At 40.3% G+C, this 26603-nt stretch overlaps 1 protein-coding gene across 2 annotated transcripts in view; it reads left to right on the forward strand.

Annotated features, from left to right (window-relative positions):
- ptprn2 (protein tyrosine phosphatase receptor type N2) overlaps positions 1-26603 on the forward strand; it is a 112940-nt gene that overhangs the window by 59331 nt on the left and 27006 nt on the right. For both annotated transcript variants that reach the window (XM_033985973.2, XM_055230104.1), the window contains exon 11: positions 5319-5383. In XM_033985973.2, the coding sequence (XP_033841864.1) occupies positions 5319-5383 (65 nt within the window). The remainder of the gene's footprint in view (positions 1-5318; positions 5384-26603) is intronic.

The following is a 26603-nucleotide window of genomic DNA, read 5'->3' on the forward strand; positions in this document are numbered from 1 at the left end:
GCACCAGCACCTCAGCACTTGCCCTCCCCCTCGCCGCGCTCTGATAGGTAGAGACAGCCATCATATGTGCGAGGGGAAAGTGATGGGCGGAATGGCAGCTTTAATATCGCGCCGATTGCCTGCTGATAAGGCTAACGGCTGTGGAGAGGCGTGAGCATCAGCCCTCCTCCACAATAAACACTTTCATTTTGTTTGGCTGGAGTGACGGATGGAGGGAGAGAAGTGCTTGAATAGACGACCTGAGGAGCAGCAGAGAGAGGAGCGGGCCTGCAGAGATAGATGCCATGCATGTGAATGTTATTCAGTATTAACAGATCAATCAGCCACTAGTGAAATATGCATTTTGTCAACTACAGACACCCACTTGGTCAAAAGGCAACTGCATGCCTGCTCTGCCATGTTGAAAATACTGGCAGACTGGGGAGCAGACAGATGCGCATGGATCTATCTTCTTTTATTTATTTATTTATTTTTTATAATTTAATGTCATACATCTTTGGCAAAAATATAATATTTTACATAAAGAAAATACATAAAGAAAAGAAAAAGAACAAGATATTATGCTAAGTATTTGCTAATACTAAAATAAACCATGTTTCCTGTTTTTTGTGTATGACTATGTGGTAATGATGGCTGCAGAATGCCAACTATTGCTTCCAACTTAAGCTGCATGATGTGATTCCAAATTTATTGTTGCAAACACCAGCAAGTGTGTGTAGCACAAACTTCATGATAACAATTTCTCTATTTGAATATGCTAAATACTACGATTTCATCATTGGTGTAGTTTTAACAGATGGCAACAAGTAAAGTCACATTTTAATCAAATTACCATTGTGATAGGAGCATTTTGCGGAAGTACATATGCAGGGAACGATTCAAAGGTCACATAAAATCAAGCCTAAATGTTTGTTTATGGCGTTTGGATGTATTCTGTCTCATTAATGCGCACGTCGAACAGCAGCAGTGGTGTTTGGAAATTCTTCTTAGATGGGTGATTGGAGTGGCCTTTTTCCCCTTGTTCAGTGGGCGCTTGATGAGTTTCTCTGATGCTTTACACAACACAATGTGCGTGGCTTTAATCTGAGCATATTACTCTTGAGCATGTACATGTGGTGACTACATAAAGCCAGTGTTATTATGAAGCTTGTAGTGGGCTGTAAATTATGTCTGATGGAGCATAAAGCAGTAGAATGTACCCTTACTCCTACTTTCATCTAATGTTTGAACCACAATACGAGCTGTGTCTGATATGATGAAGAATGCCTATTGAACGGCACATCATAAAACAATGAATGGAAACTTTTGGACCATGAAATATTGTTGTATATTTGTGCCTGTAAATGGAATACAAGCAAGTCCATGGGTCCACTTGAGTTCAACATGGCGTAGATAATATTTCATTGTACCTTTTACTATTTCATTGAAGGTAATTCTGGTACTGTGGGGTGCAGTAGGGCCCAAATAATATGACATTTTTAGGGGCAAGGCAATCTCTGTGTCAAGGGTGTTGGAGATATGGTTGATATGATTAGTGTTATAGTTCATAGTAAATTTCAACTTTTGATTATAACCTACACAATGCTGAGCCCTTAAACCTAAAAGAAGTGGGGTGGCCACCTCAAATTATTGAAAAAGAGGAAAACATTGAATTAGGTGAGACATGGAGGGACAGATTAGGGAAATTTAAGATTATGGATAATATCTGTATTAAAACCATATGGAATAGCAATGATGGTCACATTTATATAGTGCTTTTCTACCTTCAAGGCACTCAAAGCACTTCACATCAAGGAACCACTCACTCATTCACACACACATGCACACACACAGATACTGGCAGCAAGGTGGGTTAAATGTCTTGCTCAAGGACACAACAACAGCATTCATCTGTGGGACCTACTACTGTGGCGGCAGTAACTCAGCCCTGCAGACGTATTACAACCCTAAAAGCACAGTACATCCAAAAAGTCATGTGGCATCGATATAACAGTGGGACATAAATACGTATGACGAGAGACATGGCCCTAAATAGATGTGCAGGCCAACCAAAGGATGGATCGGTGGTCATCTTATGGTAAAATAAGTTAACTGGCAACATTTCCACTTCATCCTCTGCCTTCCTCTTATTCTGTGTTTCAACTGATTGCATACTGCTTTGAGAATCATGCGCTTTTTTATTTGATTATGTAATACTAGGTTTTGATTCATGAGTGATGTACATGTAGCAGGTTGCTAACACCCAATACAATCCTGTGTCTTTTCTCTTCTCTTCGCTTGGTGAACACAAGATGATGGAGCTCGATACGTCTCGGAAACCCGCAGATCAAATAAGGCTGCGGGGATCAGATCTCAATATTAGCGATTGCACTGGGTAGACTCAGACAATGCCTATTAAAATGGCCGGAGGAGGCACTCTGAAATCAAAGCTGACATCTCTTTTCCACAGTCTGTCAGGAGTATTTGGTGGCTAATTTGAAGCTTAGAAAATCAGTGTGTTAGAGAGAGAGAGAGAGAGAGAGAGAGAAGCGCTCCAGTGGGAGGTTAGTACAAGGAGGCGACCGAAAAGAGAGGCTGTGGGTTGTTATCTGTACAGTGACAGAACAAGCAATCCATTCACCGCCGTATTCTGGACACATCCATCTAGTGGGCAGTTAATGAGCTCGGCAAGTACATTGTATTTACATTTAAAGTGGCTGTTGTGGGACTGTCATTCCCCTCAGGTTGATTGGAGAGTCCTCAGCTTTGATTCACAAGTAAATACTGACCTTCAGGCCGCACTGGTTCCTCCGCAAGTCTCAGAGAGTCCGCTTGTCACTCACACGTTAGCCGCTCCCGTTGATTTCAGGCTAATCTCGGGTCGTTTTCGCTCGTCACGTGTTGCAACCCAAGTGGGCTCCTCATTAGAACCAAACGGTGCTGTGACCTTTTAGCGACTTGGCTCCCCCCCACCACCTACGCCCTCACCCAGCTGGGCCAATTACCCCCCCCCACACACACACACACACACACATACACACACAAATAGCAGGTACAGTATCTATCTATAGAGCGCTGATATGGCTAGGACTAAATACAGAGGTGGAAACATGAAATGAAAATGATCCTCTTGGCACTATTTCAGTTGAAGACTTTGGCTAATGGGAAAAGACTTTATTTTCGTCCTTCTATGTGGTAGACTTAGGATGTATATTTGACCTTTAGCTCTCTTCCGTCCACAGTAGGAAGTCTGGCTGACATGTAAAATATAACAAATGTAACCATTTGAGTTGGCGACAAGATAGAGTCATCAGTGCTTGCAGCGGCTCTAATAAGCAGAAGGAGAGGAGCAGGTCAGAGATGGATGGGCGTCCCCAAAAGTAGTGCGCTTAATTAGACAGAATGCTGCATACATTGTGGACTGAGTGGAATCATTGGGATAGATTAAAATACTAATTAAATGGGCCCTGGCTGTGTTTGGAGTGAGAGGTGGGGTTCAGCTCTTCAGGGTCATTTGCATAGCCTTCATCTGAGGAAATGGGATTTAAAGGACCTAACTCGCACTTTTCTTTTTCCCTTTCAACGTCGCCAATCACATTCACATGCTAACCAAATGAAAATCATGCCTCATTTTTTCCTTTCATTCCATAATTTAGCGTAATCTATTAAGACCTCTTTGATTTTGTTTTGCAATATAAATGTTTCCATCAAAGTAAGGCGTGGATGGCACAGTGTGTGATCCTGGACGATGGATATGAAATGCCTTACTTTGGTGGGATTTGCATGAGAAACAAAGCTGTGGAAATAGCATGCCATATTTGATTAGATCGATAGATCTAGAGAGAGGATCAGACTTGGGTGCTGTATTAATTACCGCTAGAACAAAAGGCAGGAGCTCAAGCTATTGTGCTGTGAATCTCAATGTGTTTTATGATCATCTTGAGCAGGTCTAACTAAAACTAATGTGTCTGGTCAGATCACATCTCATTCTGCAAACACAGTCAACTAGCTGTAGTAGTATAGACTAGGGTTGTTAAAATTATTGAAAATCAGATACTAATTGATACTGAAACTAATATCAAAACTAGATGCTCATTTGAACAAGTGTCCATTCTAAAAATGTCACATTTATAGGAGGGAAATTAACCTTTCCCGAATAGATTTAAAATGATCTTAAGCTGTATCAGAACATGTATAAGACCACATAGACTAGTACTCCCATGGACCACGATGGAACCTTTTCCACTGGAATGGTTTGCTTGGGGCCGCCTTGGAGCGGGTCTGTTGTCGGTGTGGCTCTCTGCAGCCGAGTTACGTTTCCATGCTCGAGGCACGGTCTAGGTCCCAGGACAGAGCTCTGCTACATGAGACACTGATATCATCCAAACATTACAAGGGTTTACTTAATTAACAAAATCAAAATCATATTTGAATTATACTCGTAATCCTAAGGCCGATTTCAGCACTTCACAAAAAGATGTTTAGTCTGTGGTGCTGTAAGACGTGGTTAAAGGTAGTATAAACAATACACTAGTATAGACATACACTTAACAAGTCAACTATTCTTTTGTTTACTGCTTTGGTTGTGATGGCCCTCTCAGTTTGAAATTGTTTTTAATGGGGTTCATAAGCAGTTTAATGAAGTATAATAACATTTTTACTGGTTTTACGTGGTTACACTGGTGTACTGCACAATTTACCCAATGAGACATAATATTTTCTCCAACCTATAAAAGTAAGTGTTCATCAATATTAGTCATAGTCCATAGTAAAGACTGGGCAAACAGATAACACAATGACTACTTTCACCTGGAACATTAGATCTCTTTGTATAATATGGCTGCATCATCCCTAACCTCACAGCTAATATGGTTGCCTCAATAGAAACATTCCATATTTATTTTTCATATTTATGTTTGTATGTGATAATCTACAAAATTGTAAGACTATTTCATGGTCCAAACTATGCACCATCCAGTTCTACAGTTCACCTTGAGTTGGAACAGGAACAGTTGCAGTGAAGGTACGTATTTATTGGCTCTAGACTCCCATATTTTCTCTTATTATAAACCTACTAAGCACACAATATGTCAGAGCTAGGCACACCTGTCGCCCCACTGCCACTGTCAGCTGCCACACAACCATCTGCCCCTGCACTTTTCACCACTCTCCATCCATCGAGCTGCGTGGGCGGCCATTTTCTCTGACCAGTTTGGCATCTGACTCACGCCGCTACATCCCTTGCATCATTTCTCGGTTCCACTTGTTCTAGCCTTGGGGAAGTGAAAAATCTGCTACTTTGTCATCCTCACACCTCCTCTGCTTTTGTCTCTGTGCAGTGCAACAGAAGCCGCAGCTGGAGAAGGAGACGGGCCTGAAGATAGTGGAGGCCGGAGTGAGCGACGTAAGTTACCCAATCCCAGTTTCGGGGAGCATGCGTGGGTGTGATTGTGTTGTCTTTGGGGCCCAACGGGACGGGAATAACTCCGCCATTTGGCATCCACCTGCAGCTCCCGTCGCGCGATAATCTTCAGACGCAATGAATTCAAACACACATCCTTTTGAGCACGTCGCTTTCATTACCCGCATTCATTTCCTTTAGGTCCCTGAGTGCTGTTGTTGTCACCATGGCGAATAAAACATAACAAGACAAAAGCCGCGCAAATTTAGTGAAACTTAAAGTGGATCATGCTGCAGAGCCACAATAACTAGATTACCTTGAGTGCTGTCGCTTTGCGGGGGAACACTGATGCTCCTTTGACATATTCATTGTCAGAAATTAAGAGCAGTGCAGGAGGACACTCGGGATGCTGCAGATGAAAGCGGAGTGAGTGTGGATTCGTTCAACACTGATAAATATTCATATATATCTGAGGTAAGGATCTAATCAAGCGCCCATTGATGCATCCACGCTCGTCTGCTAAATGAGCTTCTCTATGGAAATGAGACAGACAGTCTTAGACCCCTGAGCTGCCCTGATCATGAGGCATGCTGGGAGCTAAATGGATGTGGCCTGTGCATCGTAGGACAGTTGCCAGTAGCAACAAGCAGTCACACACGCGGTATAGACGAGATCATTTTGCCTGGTATGATGTCTCCCTTTTAGTGTCACTTCACCCATTCTCTCATTCTTCACCCATCTGCCTCCCACTTATAGCTTTTTTAGACACATTTTTTCTTTCATCCTGGTCACATTGTGTCTCTATCACATTCCTCTCAATTATCTATGATTCAAATTTCCTTTTGTATTTCCACTTTGACTTTTGTCCTGTGCTTTGTCTGCCTTTGCGGCTTATTCCTACGCTAAGCTAATGCTGGTACAAGGCCCTGTTTGTCATATTGGGCCTATTTGTAGATAATTAGCTGCAATAATAGCCTCTCTGCAGGAGCCAAGCTGAGGGAGGGACGGATGGAAAAAGGGAGGTTGGAGAGGAAGGATGTGTCTTCCACCTCATGGGGAGAAAATCTGCGTTAAACCAATGTAAAAGCAATGGCGCTCGCACTGTACTACAAATACAGAGTTGGCAAAGTCAAAAAGCTGAAAACTCACACGGCGCATTTAGCAGCTTTCGTTAGGATGTGTTGATCTCACCAATTCGTATCCAAGAGTTGAGGGAAAAATAGTAGACCAAGAAGAGGCAGAGTGGGCTTACTAAATGCATTACTTTAAAACGTGTTAAACCAAAAGACCAGCTTTCAATAGATTTGCACTAAATTGGCCACTTTTATGAGTAAATGCAGGATGGTAGCTGCCTGCTTATTAGGGATCAGGAATACAGCAGGTGATATTGCATAAGCGGTGACAAAATGAAGCCCATGTCAAAGCGTACTCGCCCAACACTTGTACGAAAGCATTGTGGTCGCTATCATTAAGTCTTATCACTGACAACGCCCCCCTTTGCGTTTTTTTATTTAAGAGGTGACAAATGACAAAACAGCTTAGGAAGATGTCCAGATAGAGCCCTCGTCAATAGTGGTAGATGCGGACGAGGATAAGCAAATGTCAAAGTGGGGGGAAGGAGACATCAATCAATACGCACTGCAATATCTACTCCATTATAGATCGCTGGGAAGTTGGCTGCCCACGTAGGAAAAAGCCAGAGAAAAATTACTTATTTGTGTTTTTTGATTCTAAACAGTATGTGTATGGCATTAGTTGACAGTTTGTATGTGTCCCCATGAAACCCAAATTTGTTTTAACGTGTTTTTGTATACTATCCCTAATCCTAACTGTAGAATGCATACAAAAAATGGAAAGATAAAATAGACAGATGCTATTGTTGGTTAACTGTTTTGAAACCAATCACCATGGTTACCCCGGATAGACAAGCGACAGAAATAATTTTAAACTGGAGGAAAGGCCAAGGATGGAATATTGAAAGGAAAATACCATTTTGCATTGAAAAATAATCTAATAATATAAGCTGAATTGGATTTGTCTCTGAATGATTGCCCTGAAAATGAAAGCCTCTATTGCCTGTGCCAAGACCTTAATGACTTGTGTTAATAATGATAAACAATAACCACCCCTCTACATTGAAATTTCCATAGCAGAGTGCTTAACAACATCCGATCTATCTTCTAAATTAAAATCAATAACACAAACCATACACCTGTAATACTCCCCTACTTACTTCCTATAAATATTTATTAATACTAAGAAAACCAAGTGAGGCCGCCAACACGAGATGGTCCCTGTGTGATTAAGTTAGCAGTTAAATTGAGATTCATTGACATTTTGACAGCGGGCTATGTCGGAGATGGGTCTGGCAAACTGCTTATAGGTTCTCATTAAGTAAAGAATTCCCCCTGCTCCGTGTCATCGCATTATTCTGACACTAAATGTAAATCACATGTGGCAGGAATATATTCTGCGGTATGTGTGTTTTGGGGTTTAAATAGAATCTTTATAAGAATGTTGTCCACTATTCAGACTAAACGAACCACTTTTTCAACTTCAAAAGCATCAGAGCAAAAGTGTGGGTAACTAGTCAATAAAGTGGATTTCATTAATTATTTAAAAAAATGTATAAAATATACTGAGAATAACTGATATAAAACACAGGGAGAAAGAATTGGCCAATGTTCTTTTTGCATCTTGGCAGTAAATCATTTTTAACACCTACTAACTGCATAGTATCTCTTAACAGTAAGTAGCCTACACATTCCATAGTGCCAACATAGAACATTGATCTTTTGTTGCTTTAATTTCTAACCAGAATCTAATTATCTGTATAAGTAATATTATATTAGAATTTAGAGAGGATAGCTTTTTCAGTTCTGTGTGTGTGTGTGTATGTATATATATATATATATATATATATATATATATATATATATATATATATATATATATATATATATATATATATATATATATATATATATATATATATATATATATATATATATATATATATATATATATATATATATATATGGCTTTAAATTTAATTTAAAAAAACTGTTCTGGACCAACAGCAGCCAGTCCTGTTACAGAAATTCACTGACATAACCTTCAAACATTATCCAGGAACTGATACATACCAGTATCAGTGTATTGTCCAAAATATTGTCATCCAGTTATATTCTTATCCCATTCACTTGAAATAAATATCTCATTTGTGCAGTTATGTCAATCTATATTTGAGTCACCTCCTTTGTTTAAGGTAGGTAACATTTTTCATTCACATGAAATGGAAGACAATTCGAACATTCGGTTTTATTCCCACAGTGGTTGAGTCCTTCGCACACAAACACAGAGGTCACATCAGATTTGAAAGGCTGTTAAAGAATGTCAAAGTCTTGTGATGGCCCCGTCCAAACCCACATTATCTCTCTAATCAAAGGAGGAGCTGCAGTGGCACACTGCGGAGCCTGCTCTCGCTCAAAGGTCACATGTAATAATGACCTCTCACCATGGATCTCAGGGCTTTCTCTTCAATATCCTGTCTCATAATTAAGGCCCAGGCACGGCACTATCAAATCATTACAATGGACTTCTTTCCAAATACTGTATTACTGTTTTGCATTTGCTCTGTAATTGCATATAGTTTGTCAATTTCAACAGCAGCAATTAGACCATTCTACTGATTTTTGCAGCACTCCATCTTCCCATAAGTGCATGATGATGCTCCTGGTCCAACTGCAAGAGTTTTCACACCAAGATGAAAAACGAAGACGACAAAAACAACATTTGCGACCCTCTGTGGAGCCACGATCAGCATGTAACTTGTACATTACCCGCAGGGATGATCGCTTAAAATTAGCATTTCTTTTTGCTCTGGAATACTTTGCATATAAATATTTATTCCTTATACTTTTGAAATGATGTTGCGGTTATCAGACAGCATCAGTGCATTTGGTTTCCCTTTAATCTAAGCAAGCCCGAATACTCCAGTGTAGCACATAGCACTTAATAGCAAATACTATGTCAGCAAATGCAATTCCTCTGAGCAAATGGGACAAATCATTTGAGCTGGGACTTCAAAGAGAACCACACTGACCATTTCCTTGTGGAAAAAAAGAAATAAGAAGTTGTCCCGCACGAGTAGCTTATAGAAATAAATAATTGTGATAAGAGTTGTACAAAATGATCTCCCAGCGGCGTGGGTATAGCACGCTTCACTTCACAACATGTTCCCCCATGTTGGATGCTTTCTTATGTGGGGCTAGTTGGAAAAAGCCTTATGTTAATTTTGAAACTCTTCGGTTTGAATGCAGTGCCTCAAACTAAAATTAAATAGTTTGCTACACTCTCTAGTAGGCCATCAGTTGCCACAGTATACAAGATTCATTTAGATAGTGATACCAACTTACAAATAATATACACAATATTAGTACCAGCCCTTAAAACAAGATGGCCCAATAAACTGAATATAGATCTGTAAAGAATAAACCACATTTGGTTTATACTTTACAGATCTATATTCAGTTTATACTTCTTCTGCCCTATCATGCTCTTGCCTGTTTGCAATCAATTCCACACTGGCCCACAAATGTGTCTCCTTCTCCACACACAATCCATTTGATCTCCCTCAGACACTGTAATAAACCCAAACAATGAAAAAAGTGCCATCTATAAAAATTTCAGCAGTGGGGTAAGGCCAATCTGGCTGCTTGAAAAGTGTCTGAAATGCCATTATAGTGTCCGATCTGGATGTGAAATGTCATAGTGGAGCAGCCCCACTGTGCCCGTAGCCCTGAGTAGCTGCAGCTCTTTGGAGAGTCCAGCTGCCTCCCACTGATGAAAGCTCCGTTCCTCGGCAACCTTTTACCATCAGCTGACCTTTGGGCTGCAGAAATGCCTTTGATACCACGCCATGCCGTTTGGTATTTGGATCTCTCTATACCATGATGCAGGCTCTCTGCGGGTACGAGAGGACTTGCACGGCCTTTAATGAGCGTCAGCATGTAAAGTGTTTACGCGCCTCCCTTCGCCGCCTTTTATGCGTAGGCCTTTGTTAAAGATAGGTACATTTTCTATGAATATTTGACAGTTTTTATGCTCTACATGTTGAAGGGCAGTGCTTAGTCCTTTTGTATAACATCACATTTGTGTTTATCCTGATGTACTCGAGCTGAATAGAGAAAAAAATGTGGTGGGTGTGGCCAGGGATATATAGAATTTGAGATAATTATGGCTAATCATTCATTCATTGTCACTAACCTAATACCTAAACCATCCATTAATACTGGGTGCTTTGATTGTTTTCACAATTTTAAAAGTAAAAATTGATCAGATTTTTAAAAGCTGATTGAAAATGTTTTATATCAAAATCCCTCTTCACATCTAAAACACTGTAGAGGTCAATGTCACCATCTCTTTCACAATTTTGAAGTGTGCATCCATTCACAGCTGCTGACCATGAAAGACTGAATAACAATACAAAGTGATGCAACATTTGGATGCCACCTATCTCTTGTTCCTATATCAGTTTTGATTATGTCTCTGCTATATTCTGTTTTTGGGCAGACAAGTAACACACATGAAATAAATGACTTACTTTGATAACTCTGACTCTCAGAACACATTTGGTCACGCTAATCCTTAATTATCTTGTAGCGATTTGTTCTTGATGTTCAGAGGGGGCTGGACATCCCACTGTGTGCCCTCACTCTCCCCTGATCCAAATAACTGATGCACAACTGGAGATGTATACCACTGTTTAGAACAAACAACTGAAAATTCACTGGTCTATGCATTATATTTCATTTCATGGTCTTGATGCCGTGTTGTTATGACAACCCAAGCACATGACACTCTTCCATCTGATTGGAGCAGGCGACCGAGTGCTTGTGGTAATTTAGTGAGTGAAGGCAGTTAAGAGCGAGTGCCTGGGGGTGCCTGAGGGTGGGGGACCTGCAGAGTCCACAGCTGGAGTGGATGGCACAGGTTTAAATGTCAGTGATGAGGCGGGTGCTTGTGCCATTTGGCCTGACATGTTGCATGCCAAGGGACTGGCAGCGGGACGCAGGGTGCACGGTGCCCCCAGTCCCGGCCGCTCTGCTCTCACCTTCTGCCATTTATCATGCACCGGCTCACTCAGTGCATCTGGCACCTCCATGGCTACACCAGCTACAGGCTGCAACAGCTACAGGCTACAAGCATTGGTCCATGGGAATGATCACTACCAACCGCAGCCTGCAGTGGCTGTTCTGTTTGCAATAAGTCTATCTTGATCTTGGAATCTCATTTTATATTATTTTACTGTGTAAAAATGCTTAAATGAATATTAAGCACAAATACGTGGGATTACTTCAATGTGCAAAACAGAGCATAAAAAAAGACAAGGACCCACATCATTTGGAAATATATTAGGTTTGCATTCCTTAAAGGGCTTGTACCTGATATTTTCCCAGGTATTTCAGCAAAATTTGTCTAATGCCATATTGCATAAGCAGCTCATAAGGTCAAAATATGTCCGCTTTGTTCTGCATTCAATTATAAAGTGTTTTATTGTCAGAAAATCAGATAGTGTCCATTAGCTAGTGGTTGTTAGCTTTACCGTGTCAACAAAAGTCCGTATGGATGTCTGAGAGTAGTGGAAAGAGCTTATAAACTCATCACGATTCATAATTAGGATGCTCAGAGGTAAATGAGGAATTACTTTGAAACACTGCAAACCGTTTTCACATTTGAAGACAGTAAAAATCAGGTACAGAACCTTTAAAACCAGTGGTATAAGGTATAACATGTTAATCGTCATCATCAATTATAATATTTTAAGCTTTTGTATTAGCATGCATGATTATTTTACACTTTGTTGCAGACACAAAACACACTACACTAATGTGTGTAATTTAAATAAAAATGAAAAAATGTAAGTACAAATGCATTTCAAAAGTAGCTCCTCCTCACCTCAAAGCAATCAGTCTTCCTGTTTGTATACAACAATAATCATACATTTGAAATATATTGCTGCATTCCTCACACCTAAATGAGGGTTTTTGGTTGAATATTGCATTTGGGCTGATATGCAGCAGTAGATTAATTATTGCTCAGTGAGCACACAATACAGAAAGCACTTTGCTCACAGTAAATTAAATGTAATCAACTGGCTTATCATTTTTATTGACTTTAATTGAGTGTAATTGCGAATGCTGCTGTAACTGCCAGTTACTTTCTGCATCACAAGGTCAGCTAAATTGCTTGATGAGATGTTATGGTCTTTATACGATGACCTTGATACGGAGGCTGTGTGAACATCTTCCATCTGTGCTGATAAAGCATGAAATCAAACTCAAGTGGCTTCTCACTCGTGTTCAGAAATCATCTGCACACTCCCAATTATTGTGGTCCACTGGAAATATTTGACTTTCTTTACTTTGCATTTGATACATGTATGTGTGACCGGTATGCTTTGCAGCAGTTGAGCAAATATTTTTATTAGGTAATATCGCTTTATAAATCTGTGATTTAACTTGCTTTCATCTTTATATGTGATGCAACCATTGCAAATGTGGCACACACACAAGAGCACAGAGCAGTGCAGGATCAGTCCTGGTGCTGTGAACTGAAGGAGGGTCCTGCTGTGATGGGATTTTCACAGTCATGTTCATGCCTACAGCCTATTTACATTCATAAGTGGGCTTGCCATAGCGGCTGATAGCGGCAAAGGCACAGATGCAGTCCACACCTGATGTTGTGCAGGTGGATGCAGTGTAAAAATAGGATTACCTTCTCACAAACACAAGCTGCCTGGGCTGCTCTGCGTCATACATGAACCGCTACATGAGAGAATTTTATTTCAATGTTGGCAACAACAAAAGACAAACCAAATCTCCAATCATGTCAGTCACAAGTCATTACAATATTCACTTTGAAAGAAAAGCGACACCAGCCCGCTTCACAAAATCTCTACTGTGTAATTATGTTTGTGGGTGAAAATAGACTAGATTGATTATACACATTTACAATAATGGGACATCATTGTATTATTACATTACAGAGCCATCAAAAGTTTGACAGAAATTGTAATTATTTCTGCCTTCACTATTTCTGATCAGTCATATTTTGTATGTGGATTTGAGGCAGAGATGAGTGGTACTCCCGTGGCAGTTTCACAGAGGCTTCTTTTGGATGAGCAGCATTGCCTGGTTTGGCTTTGGGGCTGACCGCTGGTATAATGGATGGACCATGGGCACAGGGGAACACTGCCCCTGTCAGCTCACTGTTTAGCGGAGAAAGGCCGGACTGTCCCAGCTGATCGCTGTGGCTTCATTAGCATGGACTGCGGCTGCTCCGATTAGCAGTAATTAAAGAGAAATCAGAGCTGCCTCCAGACCAGACGCAGCCAGCGCCTGTCAAGTGAGATGGCCGTGAAACAGATCTAGCATGGCTGGCCGGCTGCCACTTCGCTCCTCCCTCTCACCCCTCCCTCTGCTGGTCTCTAGTGAAGCCCTGAGAGGAGAGGTATGTCAGCGTCTGTGCCAGCTTACCCCCTGAGTAACCCCTGTACACACGTCCCTGTTTGTGGACGCACGCCGGGCCTCTGTTTCCATGGAGATAACAGTGGCAATCGTTTAATGAAGACGCTGATGAGAATTTATGAGGCCAGGGTGAGGAGCGTTTACAAGGAGACGACCCTTAGCCTCCTCCTGTGGCTCTACATCTATATTTCCACTTACACAGTGCTGATCATAAGGCTCCCACAGCCCCCTCAATATGCTGCATGTCCAGCACCAGGTACTACTGAGGATACAGCTCTGCTTCAGCACTGACTGCAGATACACATATGCAGATAAAGAACAGTGCACATGCACATAGTACGCTATTGATGTTTGAACTCATTCAGTGATCTTAAATGTTAAAGCAATTTGCACATTCACGGTCAAACTGTTATTGTCCACACTTCAGTTTCTGTGGCTTTTCACTCTGCCCATTAGCAGCTTGGTTCTGGTTTGAGAAAGTTCTCTTCCTTCACCTTCACACCATCAAAGCCTTTGCCAGAGGCTGTATATAGACGTTTAATCTGCTGCAGCTTAGAGCCTCTTCATAACAAGACAGATTTTGTTTTTAACTTGTGTGCGCACACTAAAGTAAACATAGTGTGTGACTAAAGTGACAAGTACATCCAGAGCGCTGATAACAGGTTGATAAGAGACCTCCGATGCGGCACAATCCTTCTCATCTGAAAGCACAGCTCCAAACCACATCTCATTGTGCAGATTAAAGGTCTGCAGAGAGAACGTGTCAGCCGCTACAGCCTGTCCCTTACAGCTATGTCTCACCTCACTTTGTGTAAGTAAATAGCCTGACTGTAGTAATCACTGATGGGGACAGGGCCTTTAGGAAACTTCAAACTTTTTTTATTCTCATCGGATCATGTCATAAATAAATTGCTCCAGTTCAAATCATAAAACTGACTAAACCATAGCATTGTATATGCACAGTTTGAAAAATACTCAGCTGAAAGTAATGGAATAGCCATAAATTCAATGACTTGGACCAAGTGACTTAGCTTAGTGAGCTTTCATTGAGCTTCTGAAGGTTTTGCAGTTCTTCTAAAACTTATTATTATTCTGATTTTGAAGTTTCAGAGACCACTATACCATACACATTATTTGCTGCATATTGTCTGTCTGTCTGTCTATGTTTGTTGTGGTATCACTTCCAGTTAAATGGTTCTATAGTGGTTCGAAAAGACAACCTCATGTTCCTCCCAGGCCACATACAGTATGAATGTAACATGTAGAGTTGTCTTAGGGTCAACTGTCTCCAAACATTTCTGAAACTAGACTTTTCTGTTGGGAGTTAACAGAACTCCTCTTCCCTCTGGCCATCAGAAAAGCACTATGTATCCATTCTGGTCCAAGGTGTGGACTTGAAGCTGTGCTCCCCCTCCTATCCTTTGTCCCATTGCCTGTCAGCCTCAGTATCAGAGCCCCACAGCCCACTGGGTCTCCTGTGAATGCAGTTTCAATTATGAATGCTACCTTTGACTACCTCTGTTATTCCGCGCCAGCCCACATATCCCTGCCTGCCACCACTCATGTGTGACTTGATGTATTGTCTCTCTGTTTTTCTCCCCCTCTTTCAAAATTAATTGCAGTTTTATCAGTCTTCCAGATAAAAAGGCCTGCCGAGAACATACTAGTCTAAAAGTAGTGTGGGTCCTATTCAGACAAAACAATTAAAAGCGTTGTGTTTTCTGTCTGTTTTGGAATGGGCAGATATTTTAGTGCCAACTCTCCTCTTTTTTATCTTCTCACTCAATAGAATGAAGTATTGCCTCCAATTACCTGTTGGCGATTGTCTTGTTTTTTCGCACAGATCTGGATCACACTCTGTGCCTGGTCATTTCGCCTGCGTCTAATGACTTTTCACCTACAGTTTCATAATATCCCTCATCAAAATCTAATTACAACTTGAGAATAATTCATGCCCTTTTGATTAATACTAATATAGTGGCAATAAATCCAGGGCACACATCTCCACTGGTAGAGAGTTTCCTTTCAACCCTTACTCATTTATTTTAGCTGTTATATTTGCAAACAAGAGCATTATCCTTGTCAAGCACACTTCTTTTGTTGACACAGCCGCAGGTAGGAAATGCCATTGCTGTCAGCAAATACCAGCTATGAATTAAAGAAACACTTGAAATAAAAATAAAGTACAAATCAACAAACACAAGATTAGACATTGTGTTTTCAATTAACAATGTCTTTCAAATGAGTCTAAATGACATTTCTTTAAAGTTTTAATTTTCTTTCCACACTTGGACTTTGTCATTACTTTTAAACTTTAAAAGGGCACTATGTAACTTTTCCGGTAGGAAGGCCAACACCTGTTTGTCTCCCTGGATATGATCATTTAGTTTGAAATATTCCACAGTATAGCGTATCCATTTTGCATTTATTTGGTTAGAGGTGTCTATAGAGCTAAAACCATGTATACTTACTTTCACTGGACTCACCTCTCCAAAGATCTTGGCTTGGTAGTGTCAGCTGCTCATTGTCATGGAGCTAAATAAGTTTAATTCCATACAGTGGAATATTCCACGCAAAGCAAAGGAGACCATCTACTGGCAGACCCAGCATCAGAAAAGTTGCATAGTGTCCTTGTATCTTTTGAGCCACATAGCCAATATTGTTAAGAGTGTTTTTCAAATTACAGGCTGTTCAATAACATTCTGCATGTAAAACAGTCTTTTATGATATAAAGTTACCATCTCCTGAGGAATTAGTATTGACTGTTCTGTAATCATATTTGCGTCAGCAGAATATATTGATTCTCGTCAGTAAAAATACTTTTTTTTTACAGTGGTGATTAGTCAGGTGAACCTTTAGCCCCTTGAATTGATGAATGAACAATATTAGCTTTTTGTTACATATGAGAACAACTAGCCGGCACCTCTTATATAACATAATGAAAATGAGTCCACTTTGCGTACAACCACGTTTTCAATCTGTGTACAAATATGTTGTGATTTCCTACTCGAGGAAATGCCGCCGTAGCACTGCCTCTTTGCTAAAGTACACATTGTGGGCCATGTGTGTGGGTAGCCCCGCTGCTTTAAATATCCTGGAGATGACAGGCATAGCATTTACCTTGATGTTTAGTGCTTTGAACTAGTTGGCATGGGCACTGCCTGGGCTGGGATTCACAGAAGAAGAATCCCTGTTTGAACAAGCTCATCTGGGGAGAATAGCACGATGACATGGCTGACACACACTGTGCTCGTGAGCTGGTGCCGAGGACGAAGGGCCGCCATTCAAATGTTTCAACTTGAACCAGAAATGGGACCTCGTTTTTGGGGGGCTTTGAACATCTGCCACCAGGAAACACGTGCTCCTTCACAGTCGATCAAATACATGCACAGTGAGCATGTTTAAAGCCTTTGCACCTCAAGTGAACCAAAGAAAGGTGTTTTGCCATTTCACAAGGGATTTTTTATGAATGAAAAGGGAAATACTATGACTAGGTATTTTTACCTAGGTGTTTTTCACTTTACATAAATACTGCTATATCTCTCTCAAATAATGTCTGTTCTTTGTTTATTGTAATTTCAAAGCCAAATGGCTTTGAAATAACAATAAACAAAGAAATACACAGAAAATACACAGAAAATGGACTCAACAATGGCAAAGAATTACTGTGGGCAAAAAGAGAAATTTATTTTTAATGTATATTTTTATTTTAATGTATTATCTGTACCAGTCCTAACTAATTGCTCAACCAATTAGTTAGGACTGGTACTGAAATAGAGTGATTGGTATCCAGCCCGGCCCTTGACACATACATTTACCAATACATTTTGGCAAGTTAATACCTCTGGCAAAGTATAGCCCATATCTGCACTCAAACAAGTTCGTATTTGTTGCTCTTCATTAAGACCACAATTCTCAAAACCAATCATTGTGTCATTTTCTGTCACCTTCTGAATTGTAAGGTCTTCCTATTAAAAACTATCATGTAACAATTGCAGGTTTCCCCTCTATGTATTCTGAACATTCCCTTAGTTTTTCTACGGTGAGTTGCAGTCACTCATCTACTCTGCAAACAGTTTCATTTGATCTAACTTCTCTCTTTACATTCACCCTATTGTAGGTGAAACAAGGTTGTTGTGATAGTACACACATAAACATCTTGTTATGTGCCGTTGTAATGATCTGCATACATTAAACATACTACACTCCATAAAACTTCCCCCCAAACCCACTTCTTATGAGCTTAAGTCAAGTTCGATCTTCAGGAGTATAGCAACAAACGCGGGCGGCAAAATGATGCAAACTCTGAAACACTTTTGTTTTCTTCCATACCGTACCTTCCTGTCTGCGTTCCAGTTGGAAGCTAATCCCCAGCACCTTCCAAAATGGAGCCCCGGCAACAGCTCAGAAATGATTATGAATAATTTACAGCACCTCATTTCAAAGAGCCGTGAAGAAATCTCAACTATTTTTGGTGTAAGATTAGTTAAGTGTGCAGGTAGACATGTAGCAGCTGGTGACTTCTCTGCGCTGCTCAATAAATGGTGTTAGCGTCAGGGTTATCACAATATGGTCGATTAGTATATATTAGTAAAAGTGCTAATGCTTCAAAATAACAACTGATTCTGTAACTGTTTAACTATTGCAATGCACTGGTAATACTACTACTTCCACTACTTTTGATACTATTGACTGCTACTCTTGCTGGCACGTCCTCATTTAAAGAGCCACAAAGTAATTTTTCTGATGGGAGGTCTAATATTTTTGTCTGGAATAGGCCTGTTTCAACAAACAAATGTTAAAGAGATGTATTTTATGTCTATGGAGTATTAAGTGGTGACATGTAACATTTAGATTACAGTGTTACCTTTTACTGTTTTAAAAATGCTATATTAAACAATGTATTAACATGTCTGTGTAGTGCCTCAACTGTCCAGGTCTGATCCATAGCAAAAGCCAAAGTTAAATCTGTTAACTGGACAAAAAGTTGTAGTGAAAACATTTCACTGCTCACCCAAGCCGCTTCTTCAGTTCTGGTCAGATTGCTGGTGAACACTGCCTTACATGCAGATTTAACTTTGTTTTTATGATGTATTAACATATTTAATAAGTTTGAGTTAGTAGGGTTTTTTTTTGTTTTTGTTTTTGATGCTTTGAGTCTTGAGTCCCCCCTCCCTTTGCTCTCTGCACTAAGTCATTCCCCCTATCACATTATATTTGGCATGGATCCTGTTAATGAAACTGCTGCACATTGCATCAGGTTTGTGAAGCTGAAGTGTGTTGTTTTGTATCCTCCTTTAGTATATTTATGGAAAATTGCTGTGCAGGAGCATGGGTGACAGGCTTGTGGGCTCAGCATTGGACAGAATCTCACAGCTCAACCATAAGGAGGGTATGAATAGGGCTCAGGAGAGATTGCAAGATTACTCAAATATGCATGGATGACATATAAAACCTCTTCAGGCATGTTTTTGATGAGGGAACATTATAACACGTTGGAAAGCTCCAAAAAGTCGATTTTGCATAATACCCCCTCTTTAACACAATTTTAGCTGGAAAATAAATCCTTCTGAACAATTTTGTCATTCACTTGTAGAAAAGGTACAGTCATAGATATATCATTATTCTCACTCTGCAACTCCAATGAAAAAGTTCCCCACAAGTGCAAGTAAAATACACATTAAATATTGAGCCCATGAAATATTGTGTATCTTTTATTTATTGAGCGATAAGTGGATATAATAATTTTCATGCCCACATAAACAAATATTTGTTATCTTCGGGTATTAAGAGTCAATATCTAACTTCAGCTCTGTTTGCTAAAGATTAGTCATTTCTGTGGGATTTGAGGTGCTTGATGAATAGAATTATGGTTGGTGCTATTTGTCCACAGTTTCATTAAATTTAAAATATATTGGTGTTAATGTCTGACTTTGTAATACTGTTGAATTTCATGTGAAGCTTGTGAAGTTGCTTTAAATATGCTAATCGAAATGAAATATTAATTACATTCTCGTTCTGGTTACAATTAATGCTAATTTCTGTGCTCATCAACAGACTAATCTAAATACTGCTTCAATGCATTCAATATACTAACATAGTATAATAAAGCATTATACAGAACCGATTTAAAAAATGTTCTCCTTAGTTTGACTGATAACTTCTTTCAGATTCTCATGCACATTTTTAAAGCTGCACATTTCCTTCTGTAGTTCCTGGTTTATCTGTTTTTCTTCTCCAAGCTCATTTTGAAGTGCTGTGACCTCTATTGCCAGCTGCTCCCTGCTCTTCCTTGCCTTCTCTGCAGATCTCTCACACTTGGTCTTCAGAGGTTGTTTGTTGTGAAGCTCCTTGTTCAACACTTTCTTCTCTTTCAGTTCATTTTAAAGATCTGCAATATCTGTGCTCAGCTCCTCTAGCTGTTTTCAGCTTGGACTCTCACATATTCGACAGACATCTTCAGAGCTTCTTTCTCCTGCCTGCATTCCTCATTTTCCTCTCCTGCCTGCATTCCATCATTTTGCCCTCCACTTCTCTGAGGACTTGTTTGAATTCTTGGTCAAGGTTCAGCTTGTTCTCTTTTGTGGAGAGTCACTCCCTCCTGAAGCTGTTAGTTCCTCTTTTGCTCCTCTCTTAGCTCATTTTGCAGAAAAGTGACCTCCTTGCTCAGCTCTTCCATGTTCATTTCATCTTGGACCTTCTCCTCTTCTTCTTGCATCTCCTCCTGCAGTTTGTTTAGCTCTTCTTGCAGAACTCCACTCTCCTCTCTCTGATCATTGTGCAGAGTTGTTGTCTCCTGCTCCTTCAGGTCTAAAGCCTGTCTTGGGACCAGCTTCTGCTCCTCCAGGTTCTGTTTGGCTATGGGCTCTTCAGTCTCCAGCCTGGTGGAGGCAACTTTGACCTGTCCATAGCTGGATTTCAGTGCATTGTTTACCATTTTGAACAGCTCATCTTTGTTGTCCAGCTGGTCTGGTAGGCTGAAGATCTTTGTGTTTTGCAGAGGTAAATATTCAGTTGTCTTTTTTCCTGCACTAGCCTCTGGTTCTGTGTCTTTACTATCTCAAATTCTTCTTGTTTCGCCCTCAAAGCCTGTAGTTTGGATGCCATGGTTTTAAGGTCCATCTTTTTCTGTATGGACCAAGAGTTGTTCATAGAGAGTTGAGTAGAGTTGATTGCGAGGTGGCTCCCTGCTTTCATTCCTCCTGCAGTTCTTTCTGCAGAGACCTGTTCTGCTCCTTGGCTTGCCTCAGTTGGTCCATGAGTTGCTGCACCAGGGTGGCCTCAGGAGTCGGTTTCCTCTTGAAAAATCTCATGTTCGGAGGTTTTCTCAAACTCAAACACATACCCTCTTGAAACCTATGAAATTCAAGTGAATTCTGAGGTGAAATAGGACCATGGTTTCACTCAAAATGAATGTGGAACTCTGAGGAGTGATGTCCAATTGAGTTCCAGCCTTATTTACGTTAAAAAAAAATAATAATAAATAGATAAAATAAATAAATAAATGTATACAACAATTGAATACAAATAAAAAGATATATATATATATATACACTTTTAAAGTAGGATATTTAGTTTGGCTTGGTTCTCAGGTGTCCTCTGTCAGTGAGTAGATCCATCTTCTTATGCTGCATCCCAGTTGTCCTCAGAGGTCAGATTTTCTGAGCTCTGCCTTGTAAATTTACATGGAACACCCATCCATCTCGGAATACCTACTGTGAAACTCGGTTAACATCTCAGAACCTCATGCCGGTTCTGAGTTAGAATGCCTTGCATTTGGATAAACATCGATGTCCAACAAATATTGATTGTACTTGTGTTATTTTCCTTTTAGTTGCTTCCTTCTGTCCTTCCACTTCTGTGAACCTGCTCCTGTGCAGCAGTTGAGCCTCTGCAGATCTGTTATTCTCTGTTATGCTAATTATTACACCCAGCTAATGTAATAATAACAAGGTTTGGGTTAATGAATGATAAATTGATTATCAGTTTGGCTGCTATGAACACTTTTCCTACTTTTTATTGTTAGTTTTATGTCACTATTGTGCACAAACTATAATGTACTGGTCACTGTTTTTGTTTTTTTCAACGTGACCACTGAAACACAAAAACACAGAGAAAACGTTACTTTGAGATCCGAGGTTTTTTTTTAAATTGATTTATTTTTCTTAAACTTTACTCTACTGGGAAAACAATTTCTTATTTACAATGTTGGTCTGGGTTTTGAGAATTGGGTTGGAGTGACGTGTTTAGAATAGCTGTGCTCACATAACCCTTGTATCTCATAATAATAAAGAAGAAGCAAAATAAAAACTTACAATTAGATGTTTTTAGATTGCAGAAACATTGGCTTGTCTTATGATAAAGATATTTTGTTCTCCCTCTGTAGCTGAAATGGTTTTCCACTAGTGCAAAAAAAGAATAAAATTAAATACAAACGATAAATTAAAAATTATTGTGTACCTTTATTTTATTTTTTAAACAATTTTTTAAACAATAAGTCAATATAGTAATTATCACTTACCCTGGGCTGTTCCACAGTATGTAATGCAACTTATGCCCTGCTTTTAAATTCATTTACAGGTGTTTTAATCACCAAAAGAACAAGAAGAACAGGGTCGTCTAAGCACAGTTCTGACCAGGGCTGTTCCCCTGGGACAGGGCCCCTTATTAAAATCATTATTATCATTATTATATCATTATTAGTATCCATAACATTTTTAAACTGTCAGCAATCATAATCATTATTGTCATATTATCGCTAATCACAACTATTTTGGCCGTGATAATCGTGACACCAACTTTCATTATCGTCCCATGCCGATTTCCATGTGACTGTCCCCTTGTCCTCTTCTGCCAACACTCCTCTCTATGTACTCAAATATATTTCAACTGGACCGCATGTGCTCGGAAACAAACATGGACCTATGTATATTCTGATTCACTGGCGGTAGAGAGGAGATGTAAATATTACTGCTAACTGTGTAATTGTACAGCTTGTAGGTTCACGGTGCAGACGAGGTTATTGTCTGCTTGAGTCCGTATCTCCGCACACATGCTACAGCGTCTGCCAGAGAAGGTAGTGCACTTGATCCTGACATTTGTTTAACATACCTCATCCTTCTCTCCTGACACCTTCGAGCCGTGCGCACTCCCATCTTGTTTAAACACCATCTTTTTTGTATTATTAGAAAATGTGAAAATGTGCCACGGAGCCAAATACAAGCAGCCGAGAGGAGGACAGATAAGGCTCTACCGGTACTTAGCGAGCATGACAGTGACCATCTCAGTGACTAGTAGTATGTTAGCAATTCTTTCTTTGGCGTAAAGATGAATCGATGCACGTCAAGACTCCCCGGTGTGATAGCCATTAGCGGTGGTTTCACCCGAAGTTGTGGCACGACATGTGAAATCTCAGTGTGCGGTGAGTAATGCCTCCAACGTGTGAAAAAGTGCGTGTTTAGTGTGCATTTGAAAAGGGGCTTGGACAACAGGTGCTAAGTCAGGTATTTCCAGGTAAAGATACTGTCTGCGCACTGCTTTGTGGACTTCCTCTCTGCTGCGGTGAGGAGTCGGGGGAATACCTCATGTTGTGGAGATAGGGATGACAGGTGGGGGACTGGGGTGTCATATGAGAAAACTGAATCTCTATACTCTTTGTAGTATAAGTATAAGTAAACTAATGTAAGTATAACTATAAGTAATATGTAAGTTACAACTACAACTACTGATTTTCTGGGGATTGATTCCAAAAGCTATTTATTTTTTAAGCTTTACTAAAAACATTCTATAAAAGACATACACTAGTTCTGCAGTGATTTCAAGACAAAAGATAGATTATGGTTGTGATTGCTTCTTATAATTCCTTGACCTCTGACATTGCCAAGGTAATCTATATTGATAAAAGTCAAAGTTTGTCTGGCTGTGTGCCGGGAACCTTTCAGTTTAGTTCTTTTTGGCCCATAATCTGCCCTGGAGGTTGCAATAAAGAACACAAATGTGTAACTCAATTATTGATAATTGAAGAAAGAAATAAGAAGCCGGGGGATGTGTCTGGGGAGAGGGAAGTCTGTGAGTCTTATGTTCAGATGTCGATTGTAAGATGAGGACAGTGGATGAATGGATGCTACTCACTGTTACATTTATCATTTAGCATAAGACTCCCCTACTGGGCACACCATGTAATGCACATCGGTAAGTCTAATTTAAAATCATATTATAGTTTATAATTATACTGTTTCTAATATCAATTCTAAGAAAAATCATTGGTTCATTCTAATGTTTGAAACTTGGTATTAGTTGAAAAGAGAAGCTGATAATACGAAAAATTTCAACAATGACACAATTATTTTTAAAACTCTGCCAAATTTCTCTCAGACAAATAGCCTGTGGCAACACTGCTGTCATACTATAAGACTCATTTTAATGGAATATTGGTTAGGCTGGGTAGTGTGGCAAAATTCATATTTTGTCTATTGATCAATTCACTTCAATTGTTGTTTAAAAAAGCTTATTGACAATTGAAACAATCTTGATTGGATTAAAATTAATTAACGGCTCTAATTATTGGAAAATTTGAATTAGAGCAGATAACTTGCTGAATGCAAAAAAAAAACACTAAAGTAATTTCCAAACTCCTCAAGAACATGTTTGTAAAAAAAGAAATACTAATAAAAAGAGAGAGAGGTTTGCAGAAAGTGCATGCAGTGCGTGTCAGCAGTGCAGCAGAGTGAGTTAGCTTGGTTCGGCTCTGCATGGCTCGGTAGTGAAGGTGGGGTGGTGTCCGTTGCGTCCAGAGACTCAGGGCTGGACAGCAAGCTGCTTTTTGTTCTCCCCTTCACATTGCCAACTCCAGCTGTCACACAGAGGGACAATAGAGGAGCAGAAGAAAGAGGAGGGGGGTGCTTTGTGAATGGGAGAAAATAAACTGGAGTGCACCCCCTCCTCCTAAAGACTCGTCATCTGCATTTGACAGGACCCCCGCTCTCCTCTCCTCACCGCCCCTTTTCTTCCCTTTCTGCTCTCCATAATCCCCCTCTCCGGCTTGCCTCTCCCTGCTAAGTGCAGCTGTTGCTCTCCTTTGGGGTTTTTTTTTTTTTTTCCAAACTGATTGCTAATTAGGATACCATTTTAGTTTTATCTTTAAAACTTGTTCAATTTGCTATCTCCTGCTTCCTTTTCCTTTACATCTCAGGGAGAAGCATTGAAAAGCCTCACCAATTATGCACAATCTACTTCCCACTCTGCTGCCAGTCTTGTGTAGCGTGCGTATAGTTCACACCTACTGTACTTTGGGCTGTGGCCTCTCACTGAATGCAAAGCCCACTTTAAAGAATAGCCCAGGCCATCTCCCTTATTCCGCTCACATCACTGGGTCCCTGGGAGTGGAGCCTGAGAAAACAGCAATTCACACAGCAAACACAGAGACCCCTAGTAGCTCAACAAATGAGTGACTAGCCCTACGTCCATTCATATCGGCCCTCGGCCCGCAAGCCTATTAGCCAGGCATCGCTCCTTGAACATTCACTGTCGACAACATGTGGAGGCATCGCTATAGCAACCAGTGGATATGACATGTGCAATGGACGGGGGACTCCTGAGCTGCTGAATATAAGGAGGGGCTCAGCCTTAACTAAATGATGGCAAAAAAGCCAGCCCGCCGCCTCCCGCTCTCTTTTCATTGGCACAGAGGCGCTGAAAGGACTCACTAGTGGGGCTTCTGCACATTCTTCCAGGCTCGGAAAATCAGGCGGGCATATCCCACATTCTTCTCCCCTTTTCTCCCTTTCTCCCGCTTTCTTCTTCATCTCCGTGTTGAAGCCGCGCTCTTTTGTTGGCGCCGGGAGGGAGACGCATGGGACCCGAAGCAAAAAGCAAAAGGGGAACTTTTTTTCTGGTGGTGGAGGAGCGGACGAGTGAGGAAGAGAGGGAGTGAGGGGGCGGCCGGAGTCGCACACACGGAGCTGCCCAGATCAGCAGCAGTGGTTTAAGCAGTGCTCTGTGGAATACACGCACGGCATCGCACTGAGCATGTGTGCTCCTCACCGCGCCATGGACTCAGGTAATGGACTACATTCACTCTAAATGCTGATGGTCACGTTATTGGGATAGTGTGGATGAAATATGTGAGGCAGGCAGTAAAACTTGTGCAGTGTAACATAAAGGATGTAGAAGCTACTAGAGTACGGGAAAGAGTGGTGGGATTGGTTTAAAAAGCACCTGGAGTCAAGTGTTCCCTTTGCTTCTTTTTAAAAGAGACAGAATAGGAATGAAAAGATGTAAGTCTGATGCTGAGTGCAGCTTGTGTCACATCTGGCTCTTGGATAAAGTTAGCTCTGTGTAGGGAGCTGTGTCCTGCTCTGTGTGTGCAAAAAGACATGTACAAATCATCAGAATATTGTAAAAATAAAAGGCTCCAACATACATCTGAAAGCCCAGTCAAAGAAATGTCCAGATTCAGAATTTTTTATTATTGTTTTTATGTGAACAAAATGTGTTTTGTTGCTTCTATAAAGATTTACACATGCCTTTCTATGGAGAGGGGGGAGACATTTTCATTTGACTCACTAAATACTTTTTTAAAAATAAAATTATTGATCGGCTGATTTTGTGATTTTTTTCAGCAATTTTTTTTGTAGTTATTATTTAAAGTTTTTTATTGCCATTATTTATTAAAAAAAAAAAAAAAAAAAAAA

The sequence above is a fragment of the Periophthalmus magnuspinnatus genome, chromosome 20 (genome assembly GCF_009829125.3).
Source record: "Periophthalmus magnuspinnatus isolate fPerMag1 chromosome 20, fPerMag1.2.pri, whole genome shotgun sequence".
Taxonomy (NCBI): domain Eukaryota; kingdom Metazoa; phylum Chordata; class Actinopteri; order Gobiiformes; family Gobiidae; genus Periophthalmus; species Periophthalmus magnuspinnatus.